Source organism: Tupaia chinensis, unplaced genomic scaffold (assembly GCF_000334495.1).
Source record: "Tupaia chinensis unplaced genomic scaffold, TupChi_1.0 Scaffold000182_1, whole genome shotgun sequence".
In the NCBI taxonomy this organism is placed as follows: domain Eukaryota; kingdom Metazoa; phylum Chordata; class Mammalia; order Scandentia; family Tupaiidae; genus Tupaia; species Tupaia belangeri.
Window position 1 is genome coordinate 2,842,635 of NW_006159657.1, and position 11,213 is coordinate 2,853,847.

At 40.0% G+C, this 11,213-nt stretch overlaps 1 protein-coding gene across 2 annotated transcripts in view; it reads right to left on the reverse strand.

Annotated features, from left to right (window-relative positions):
* The window catches only part of ZC3H7A (zinc finger CCCH-type containing 7A), a 53,936-nt gene that overhangs the window by 14,477 nt on the left and 28,246 nt on the right, over positions 1–11,213 (reverse strand). For both annotated transcript variants that reach the window (XM_014587070.2, XM_006146531.3), the window contains 9 exons: positions 10,634–10,838; positions 9,271–9,335; positions 8,560–8,746; positions 6,354–6,515; positions 4,713–4,909; positions 3,699–3,799; positions 1,911–2,092; positions 1,423–1,499; positions 80–213 (listed from right to left, as the gene is read on the reverse strand). In XM_014587070.2, the coding sequence (XP_014442556.1) occupies positions 80–213; positions 1,423–1,499; positions 1,911–2,092; positions 3,699–3,799; positions 4,713–4,909; positions 6,354–6,515; positions 8,560–8,746; positions 9,271–9,335; positions 10,634–10,838 (1,310 nt within the window). The remainder of the gene's footprint in view (positions 1–79; positions 214–1,422; positions 1,500–1,910; positions 2,093–3,698; positions 3,800–4,712; positions 4,910–6,353; positions 6,516–8,559; positions 8,747–9,270; positions 9,336–10,633; positions 10,839–11,213) is intronic.

An 11,213-nucleotide genomic window follows, 5' to 3' on the forward strand; every position in this document is an offset into this window, starting at 1 on the left:
CTTTCCCCCGTGTGTACGGTTTAAGCCTACGAAGGCAATCATTACCAAGGAGGCACGGTTTCCTCGCCACGATACTTACGAATGCCTGGCCTTTGCACTGCAATATTTTCGGTTTTTATCAGGTTCAATGACTTGACCATTTCTAAGACATTGTGCACATACAAATTTTATCTTCATATTAAGAGATCCAGGCATTATTTGATTGCCAAGTACCTTAAACAATCAAAATGTTGGTTTTAATTAGAACAGGAAACTAGTCTGCTTCGAACAAAATGCTGAATCACCATATTCTTTTTTCATAACAGTATATAATTTTCTAGTTTTGTACGACCAGATGACTTGACATGTATATGTGTATTTTCTACGTGTGTGTGTGTGTGTGTCCTCACAACTTAATTCCACTTCTACCCCCAACGCAAGAACATATGATAAAAGCACATTACATGGAGACCAGCAGTTGGCATAATGGCTATGTCGCTGGATTCCCATGTAGTTGACCATGGTTCGAGTCCCGGATCCGGTGGCTTAAACTCACACCGAGTGTGTGTGCGTGCCCAAGATCCCAAGAGGAGAATGAAGGAGAAGTGATTAGAATGTGGCCATCTCCCCTGGGGAGTGATTTCTCATTTTTTTTCTCTCCGTCTCTATCTTTCTGGAGAGTGCACGCGTCCTATAGCAAAAACCTCTAAAAAAAAAAAAAAAAAAAGCACATTACATGTGTCAAACCTCAACTTATTATTTTTAAAGAATTAAATATTTACTTAATTCAATTTGTTTTATATATACATATATGTGTATATATTTATATTTGACAAAACAGAAGAATTGATTTAATTTTATTTATCATTATTATTACTAGTTTTTAAACTTTTGATCAGAGAGAGACAGAGAGAAGAAAAGTGAGAAAGCAAGCCACCATGTCTGGGACTCAAACTGTGGTCAGCCAAGCTGGAGTCCAGCACCTCAACCACCATACCACCTGTGGGCCCCAGACCTCAATCTATGAAAATCAGCTTTGGAACTGATGACTGGAATTGCTTTGCCTTGGTGAGTGGGGGCAGAGCGGGAAGAGCAATAGTTAACTCCATTATGCTAGCTGGGACACAAAACTGCAAACGTAATCCATCTGCCTTACTATGACTCCCCAAAGCCCAAGAGCCCAACTTTCTTGCCAATTAAGCTAAATAAGAAACAATATCCTGCCCTCTTGATGGTCATTTCAGGACACCTAATTTTCTTCTTTTTTAAATGATGATGCACTAAATTAAAATGCAAGTCGTTTTTTCTCATAGGAATTCCTTGACTGAACGAACGTTACTAAAAAGTAACCGGAGTAAATGTAAATGTCGCCACCAACAACCACCACGTACTGGGCAATTCCAGAAAGGATAGCAAGTGCAGAGTACACCACAGAACACACACCTGAGCTCCGGGAACATGTGCTTCTAGATTTTGCCAATACCGCTTAGACTCTTGAGCAATAGCATCATGTGAGATACCTGGAAAATACACAAGCCTTCCATTTGATTCTCTGTATAGCAACGACAGCACACCCCTCTGGTTGCAGGGAGACCTGGAGGACTCTTATCCCAGTTGTTCTCACATAGCCTAATCCAACAGGGGATGAGGGCACACGTGACCCTTCTTCAAACTGGAGTTTATACACACAGAGTCCTTGAGAAGCTTTCTTCCCCACATTTTCATGCTACATGTATAAACTTGTATCAGTAATTAATTACATGGGACACTCAAATGCAGCAACTCTAAAAATCAAAAGTAACTACACAGAGCTCAGGATAAAATCAACAGTGTTGCCATGCAAGGTTCATAGAGAAAGGTAGGTTTCTAAATTACTGTTTCATTAAGCCCTGACTGTTCTTCAGAAGACCGTTGCTCAAACACAAACTTACCTGTTTCATTTTGCATTATCCAGACTTTTAATTCCACAAGACTATGGGCATAAAAGCACTCGTCTTCCCTTAAACAGCCATATCGAACCTCATGTCGACATAAGTCAAGTTGACACTGACCATGAAAAGAACGTATTTTAGAGTATTTTACTGTTGTCTCCCTTAAAATGTGGACAAGGCACCTAAGATGAAAACACAGTAACATTAGTATGGTCCTGCCATAGCTTTCCCAAATTAAAAATACACACATACACTCAGAGAAAGATAATGTCAAGCTCTAGAGAGAGAATACATTTTAAATCTTAGCCAGAAAAAAAATAAATCACTATATACAATTATTGGATTAATTTGGAAATGGGGATAATTATATTTTAAGCTATAAAAGAAGCTAAATTCAGAGCAAGCCCTTTAGCCTACTGGTTAAGGGAGGAAAATCCCACATGGCCAACTGAGGTTTGAGTTCTGGCCCCAGAAGCATAAAGAATGCACTAGGCAAGTGTGTGTGCATGCCCAAAATCACAACAGGATGCAGAAACAAACGAGAGGGAGAGGACCAGCAGGTGGCGTGGTGGTTGAGGCGCTGGACACTCCCACATGGCTGACCACAGTTTGAGTCCCAGACCTGGTAGCTTGCTTTCTCACTTTCCCTCTCTCTCTCTGTGTATGTGTGTCTCTCTATATAGTCAAATTAAAATAAATGAATGAATAAATAAAAATTAAATAATTATTTTAAAAGAAAAAGAGATAAAGGAGAGGGGATTATAGCGTGATCATGTCCTATTGTGGGGTGCTTTCTCCATCTCCCTCTGTCTCCCTCCGGTACATGCACACACCTGCTGGCAAGCACATGTACCACCTGGCAATTAAAAAAAAGAAAGGGGGTTGGCAGGTGGCATGGTGCTTAAGGGCGCTGGACTCCCACATGGCTGACCACGGTTTGAGTCCCAGATCTGGCAGCTTGCTTTCTCACTTTCTCTCTCTCTCTCTCTCTCTCTCTCTCTGGTTAATTTACTCTGGTCTAATTAAAATAAACAAAGTTAAAAAAAAAAATTCTAAAAAAAAAAAAAAATAAACCTAAATCCCTGTCATGAGAGGCTAGCTATAAATCAATAATTCTTTCTGCTATTAAATAATGAATTTAGTAATTCATTTTTAAATTCTCAGCCATATCTACAAAAAGACATTTTAAAATAGTCATTGTTTGGGGCTGACAGGTGGTGTGGTACTTAAGGCACTGGACTCCCACATGACGGACATGGTTCAAGTCCTGGACCAGGCGGCTTGCTTTCTCACTTTCTCTCTCTGTCTGTCCCTCTTTGGTAAGTGCATATGCCCTGTAGCAAATTAAAAAATAATAATAATAGGACCAGCAGATGGCATAATGGTTATGTCACTGAACTCCCATATAGTCAACAGCAGTTGGAGTTCCAGACCTGGTGGCTTAAAACTCATGCCAGGTATGTGTGCATGCATGCCCAAAATCCAGAGAGAACAGAGGAGAAGGGATGGCCATCCCCCTGGGGAAGGTGATTTCTCACTTTGTCTCTCTCTCTCTCTCTCTCTCTCTCTAGCAGAAGCACAAGTCCTATAGCAAAAATCTCTCTAATAATAATAATAATGATAAATAAAATGAAATAAATAATTCTTAAAAAAAAAAGAAATAGTCATTGTTCTTCAAACCACAACTGGAAGAAGGGGCATGCTTGGGCTGATACTACTACTGATTTTATTTGGATCTAAGAGAAGAATCTATTTTCTCACAACAAAATTTAGAAACAACCAACATACTTATTGTCTTCAAACTCATGCTTTGTAACCGGGTGAGAACAAGCAGTAGAATTATCTTTATTTCTTTTACTTATCATTCTAGGCTTATGATCAAAACATTTCTGGAACAGAGAGAGAAGAAGAAGATTATAAAAACATAACACAAAATATAAATTTTGTATCCAGAATATTGCTTTAGTTTCAATGTCATAAGAAACAAATAATTACTTATTAATATGAATTAAATATTCAGTATGAATTCTTAATATTAGTCTTTTCATAGTTGTAGTAACTACAAAATATTTACTTAGTGGATGCTTTAACACATGGCAAAACCTATGCTGAGTACTTTACATCCAGGGTCTTCAAAAAAATCATGCGAAATGCATATTAAAAAAACATGAGTGGACCAGCAGGTGGTGTGGTGGTTGAGGCGCTGGACATTCCCATATGGCCAACCATGGTTCAAGTCCTGGACCTGGTGGCTTGCTTTCTCACTTTCTCTCTCTCTCTCTCTGTGACTCTCTGGTCAAAATAAAATAAGTAAATGAGTAAATAAAATTAAAAATATAAAAGAAAAAAAACCATGATATGGGGTCCAGCAGTTAGCATAATGGCTATGTTGCTGGACTCCCATGTAGCCAACTACGGTTCGAGTCCCAGACCTGGTGGCTTAAACTCACACTGGGCACATGTGCATGTGTGCCCAAGATCCTGAGAGGAGAATGGAGGAGAAGGGATTGCGGCATGGCCATCCCCCCGGAGGGGTGATTTCTTGCTTTCTGTCTCTCTGTCTCTCTCTGGCTTTCTGACGAGTGCATGAGCCCTGTAGCAAAATCCTCTGTATAAATAAAAGAAAAAAATTTAAAAAAAACCCATGATATAAATTTCAATATTTTCTGCACCAAAATAAACTCATACTTCAATTCCATTTTTCTATTAACTTTCTGAAGTACCCTTATACAATACTACTGCACTTGCCAGTCAAAAACTATCACCAGTTTCACAGCAGGAAAAAAGTCTTAAAGAAAGCACCTCACAAAGGAATATAAATTCTCCAAGATGTTCTTGGAGAAGCTTGAACACAGTAAGGTTGATCTTCCCATTGCCACCAAAGAAGGCCTCGCGGCTGAACGCCCCCTTCCGCTCCAGGGTCCAGACATCAATCTCTTCTTGGCAGTAAGCAAATGTGCAGTGGCCTGAATATCTACATTCCTCCTCAGCTGCAACATCTAGAAAAATCAGGGATGGAAGGACAGTTAGGACAAGGAATTGTTTCTTCAAAGCCAATGAACATTAGCAGTGTCTAGGGGATCATTTTGAGGTTTATTTTTAAATATTGATTCATTCAATTCCATTTGTTATTATTATTATTTTTTTAATTTGACCAGAGAGAGAAAGGAAAAGAGGAAAAGCAAGCTGCCAGGTCCAGGACTCCAAACGCAGTCAGCCATGTGGGAATTCAGTGCCCTTAACCACCACACCACCTGCTGGCCCCCATTTTGAGTTTTCACTTAACTTTATTTTTTATTATTATTATTACTTTCCAGCTTGATCAGAAAGAGACGGTGAGAGAGAGGGCAAGAGAGAGGGAAAGTGATAAAGCAAGCCAGGACTGGAACTGTGGTCGGCCATGTGGGAGTCCAGCGCCTTTAACCATCATGCCATCTGCTGACCTACTCCATTTTGAGTTCTATAACAACCCACAGACAGCTTCAAACACTGATATGCACTAATAATGCACATTACTATCCAGGGATGGTATCAGTATCAACTCTTGAAAAAAATAAATAGGCCAGCTGGTGGCATGGTGGTTAAGGTGCTGGATCACCACATGGCCAACTGCACAGTTCGAGTCCCAGACCCCTCGGCCTAAAAAATACACATGTTGGGCGCATGTGTATGTACCCAAACTCCTGAAAGGAGAGTGGAGAAGGGACACAGCAGGGTCATCCACCCTGGGGGGTGATTTCTTACTTTCTCTCTCTGTCTCTGTCTCTCTCCAATTAGCATACATGTCCTATGGCATAAAAAAAAAAATCTAGGGACCAGCGGATGGCATAATGGCTGTCGTTGGACTTCCACATGGCCAGACACAGTTTGAGTCCTTGACCCGGCGGCTTTAAACTCACACCAGGCACATGTGAGTGCATGCCCAAAGTCTCAGGAGGAAAGTGAAGGAGAAGGGATTATGGTGTGGCCATCCCCTCTCCCCAGGATTTATTTAAAACTTTCTGTCTCTCTATCTTTCTGGTGAGCACATGCACCCATAGCAAAAATCTCTCTTAAAAAATAAGAAAATAAATAGGGGACCAGCAGGTGGTGTGGTGGTTAAGGTGCTGGACACTCCCACATGGCCAACCATGGTTCAAGTCCTGGACGTGGTGGCTTACTTTCTCTCTTTTTCTGTGTCTCTCTATGGTTAAATTAAAACAAATGAATAGATAAATAAAATTAAATCATTCTTTAAAAAACCTATTTCCATAAACAACTATAAGATATGCACACAAAGTTAAAAACAACAGTAAACATAATACACTAATGTCTCAATCTGAGTATCTTGCTATTGTCGGTCTAGACATTTTTAGAAGCAGTCATGTGAGAACCACTATGACAAACACAGCAAATGGTTGATCACTTACGTAATGTACACAATTAAAGAATTACAGCACCTACCTTTACATATGTAATATGGTCCTTCATAATTTGTTTTTGTTGGTCTTGGACGTATTTTTTTCCATGATTTATCTTCTACATTCTTTATCCTACCAATTAAAATATCTTTCTTACATTTATGGTCTATATTAGCATGGTAAGTGAAATCCATTAACTTAGGGCCTGAAAAAAATGTAAAGAGGATTGCTTATACGCACAAAAAACTCATGTCATTTTTATAGGCACATTTACAACCAGAAGTAAGCAGATGAATATTGGTTATTCAATTCCCAAAAAAATCCCATTTTTCACAACCCAAAATGTAGATAGGATACTAAAGTAGATTATTGCCTTTCATGCCGTTTGTCAAACAACACAAAGTTTTGTTCTGCACCAGTCCTGCCAAAATATAACCCTTCTGTGACTGTTAGAGAAATGACATGAGTTGGGGCTGGCAGGTGGCATGGTGGCTAAAGGCGCTGGATTCCCACATGGCCAACCATGGTTCGAGTCCTGGACCTGGCGGCTTGCTTTCTCTCTCTCTCTCTCTCTCTCCCCTTTTAAAAAAAAAAAAAAGAAAGAACGTGAGTGGGAATTCTAATGGCTTACAAAAGTGAAGAATACTGCGCCAGAAGGTGGTGTGGTGCTTAAGATGCTGGATTCCCACATGGTCCACCATGGTTCAAATCCCGGACCTAGTGGCTTCCTTTCTCACTTTTTCTTTCTCTCCCACTCTCTCTCAATCTCTCTGATCAAAATTGAAAAATAGTGGGACCAGCAGTTAGTGTAATGGCTATGTCGCTGGACTCCCATGTAGTCAACCGCAGTTCGCATCCCAGACCCGGTGGCTTAAAACTCACGCCGGGCACGTGTGCATGTGTGCCCAAGATCCCGAGAGGAGAACGGAGGAGAAGGGATTGCAGCGTGGCCATCCCCCCTGGGGGGTGATTTCTCACTTTCTGTCTCTCTGTCTCTCTCTGTCTGTCTGGCGAGTGCATGCGCCCTGTAGCAAAAACCTCTCCAAAAAAAAAAAATTGAAAAATAGTAAGAATTAAATTAAATAATTCTTTTTTTTAAAAGTGAAGAATACTGTTAAACATAAAACTACAAAAGAAAATGAAGTTGCACCTAGATCAGAAGATACTGTGTTTATATCACTGATTTATGAAACAAGGCCAAACGGTGGTGCAGTAGGAACACAACCGTACCCACATGGGAAGGTCCTGGGTTCACATCCCAGACCTCCCTGTATATGCTGGGCACACACATGCTCGTGATCCAGGCTGGTTGAGGACAGGGCAGACTGCAATGTGAGGACCCTGTTGGGGGTGCCTATATTTCTCTCTCTCACTTGCTGAAAAAACAAACTTAAAAAAAAAAAAAGGTGCGGGGGCTGGCAGGTGGTATGGTAGTTAAGGGCGCTGGACTCCTGAATGATCAACCGTGGTTGGACTCCCAGACCTGGATGCCTGCTTTATCACTTTCTCTCTCTATGTGTCTCTCTCCGGAAATATTAAAATAATGATAATAATGAATAAAGGTAAATAAAATAATTCTTTAAAAAAGTTATAAAGTAAGCCAATAGAAAGTACTTTAATTTTCATCTTTTCATTAACAGTACATCAAATACTGGTCTTGGGCCAGCCAGTGGCATGGCAGGTAAGGCAGTTAGGGGCCACATGTCTCGCTGAGCAGTTTGAATCCTCGACCTGAGAGCTTGAAAAATACACCAAGTGCATGTACGTGTGTCCCCCAAATTCTGAGAATAGAGTGGAAAAGGGATTGTAGCATGGCTATCCCCTCTGGGGGTGGGGCGGTGATTTCTCACTCTCCCCCTCCTCTCTTTCTGTCTGTCTTTCTCTGGCAAGCACATACACCCTATAGCAAAAAAAGAAATAAAGAAAAAGGTCTTATAATGATTTATTCCAGTCTTGCTCTATTTGAAAATTATGAAGAATTTCATAAAATTTTCAATAAGCTCCCCAAATCAGGCAAGAATGCTATTCCACATCATTTTACAAATAAAATCATATCAAGCAAAAGGCAAACTTATCCCATTAGAGTCCAAAGGCCTCAAAAGTCAGTTAACTGCTGCTTCTTTAGAAAAGATGCAAATTAGGAATTGAAAAGCCAAATAGCTAGAGTTGTTGACATGCATTTAGAAATTCTAAGAACTTTCAGGACAGGGGCTAGCTTAAAACTCTCCGCCTGCCTGTTTGGTCCTGACCTGATTTTACAAAACAGATCTGGCAAGCTTGTCTCAAGTCATGGGTTCCTTCCAGGGGATGCCTGGGAGTCACAGATGAAGATGGCTTAGTAACTGCACTTCCAAAAAAGTGGCAAAAGTCATTTCGAGGCTGACTTGAAATTCCCAGGAAACTCTCAGGGGCAAACAAACTACTTGGTCCATTCATCTGTAAGAAAAAAAAGAAGAAAGAGAAGAAGAAAAAGGGCAAGAAATATTGCATTACCACTCAAGAAGAAAACTGAATTCGTCTGAAGATTCTCTCTTCACCAACTGAGACCAGTACTGGGCCCTTAATGCTCTTCTATATTAAAAACTGTTCCTTTCTATACTTTCTAATCATTAGGTCTCTATACACCCCCTCTTCTTCTGTGATCCCCCGTGAGCTGTTGAAAGTAACAGGTAATTGCCCTGCTCCAACAGTACACTCGTTTTACATGCCTTCAGCTCGGATTTCCTTGATCTGTTTACGCGGTGCTGAAGCCGCTGACGCGGTCTGCGGTACTGATTAATCTGCTACGACAGATCCAGCCTTAAACTCAGCGCATGTATTACCGGATGTTCCAGAAGAATCTAACAATGCTATTTCCCACAGCACAGACCGTCATGTTCATTCGAATAACTCTGTTTCTTAAGTAAAAGACCTATTTTCAATTTAAACGATGTATTTACGAAAGAGGAAGTGGCACTTACAAGTAAAAGGGAAGAATTACTGTTGTTAAGCGATGTTCCCTCTCTAGAAGTTGAGGTGGACAGATCTAAAATAATAAAAAAACTTCAACAGACCTTTTCATTCTAATCACGTAAAAAGAACATCAGGGCTTAGTAGTCACTGGCTACGGCTTCCCCACTTGATTTTCCCATCCCAACTCCCAGAGGCTTCGCTGCTCACTACTGACACTCAACAAGGGCTCTGGAATTGCTTCTTTTCTCTGGAATCCAAGGGGAAAAATAACCTCCAGTCAAATAAATTTAAAGGAAAAGCTATTTTCAGAGAAATAAGTGGGACTGTTAAAATAAGACTATTATTCATATTCAAAATGGGAAAAGAACCTCTGCTTCTGAAAATATGAACCAGGAACTCACCGTAACAAAAAGACCAGCAAGGTTCCATTAGTTTCTTTTTCTTGGTCTAACACTCTGTCTTAGTCTGCCCTTCTGTCTCCCACACATTTTAATCTCTTCAGTTGTAAATCCTTTCTATTATTTGTTTAATTGCCAGAAGGCACACAGTATTTTTTCCATGGGTGTGGTCATGCTGCAAGCCCTCTTCCCCCATTTCTCCATCCTGTCAGAATATCGGACACGTATGCACACATGCCTGGCATGTTTTCAAGCCACCAGGGTTGGGATCTGAACCACAACCACAGTGAACCACAGTGGCTCCATTAACCACTAGGCAATGGGGTCAAGCTCAGTTGTAAATCTTAAATCTATTTAGATTTTAGTTAGATTTTTACTTATTTAGATTTTTGCCCTTTAACCATGTAACAAGGCTTCCAAGGAACATGAAGACTGTTATCATCATTGTATACATATTAAGCCTAGGAGTGAAGATACAGGAGTCAAACCAAGGCTCAGCAATCCCAGGTAAAAGGAAAAGGTAGTCACAGTTTGCTGAGCTTAAAATAATGAAGCATAAAATCAATCTGTTATCATTCTAAACATAGATCTTATATTAGTATTAAATTAGTATTTACTTAGTTCAGAATTTCAAAGGATAATCTGTCTTTAAAACCCTTTAAAGTAGGATACACCTTTAGTGGAGAATATGCTGAGTCATTTTGCCCCCAGAAGCATAAACACCCAGTTTAACAAACTAGTTTATATAAAAACCAGCACCACACATGTCTGCTCTCATACCCTTCTCCCTGATCACTGGAATTGCAGCTAAGTCAGGGTGAATGCAAAGCTGAAGGCTTATTCTTAATATTCTTAGCTACAATTAAGATAATTCAAGTAGTACTACCTAGAGTTAGTGAAATAATTATCAAACACAAATTTTCATTTTTAGAAAAGCCATTGCAATTGTTTACAATTTAGGCTAGATTCTTACCTCGTTTGGATTCACTCATTGAAAATGAATTTAAAGAAGAACAAAAATCTTCTAAAGATGAGGTCAAAGGCGGATACAATTCTGAAAAGGAGGGTGGAGGAGCATACCTCGCACCAATGGTTAGGGTTCCTAACAGAGATGCTGAGAAGGGCAGGCTAGGAGTGACGCTGGCTGTCGGAAGGGGTCCTCTGACTAAAGCTGGGGGCTAAAGAAGAACAAAGATTTGATTAAAATTCACAAAACTATTACAAGTTTGGCTGAGTTACTTTCTTTTTTTTTTTTAAAAAAGAATTATTTATTTAAATCCATTTGTTATTTTAATTTTTTTAATTTGAACAGAGAGAGAGAGAAAGAGAAAGCAAGCCACCAGGTCCGGGACTCGAACCACGGTCGGCCATGTGGGAATCCATTGCCCTCAACCACCACACCATGTGCTGGCCCCTGGCCGAGCTACTTTCAATACTGGCAAAGAAAAAAAAAAAAAACACTATTACATTGGGTGATCACGTTACTTAACAAAGTTTACATAAAAAATCAGGGACAGGACCAGCAGTTAGCGTAATGGCTAAAAAAAATGAGA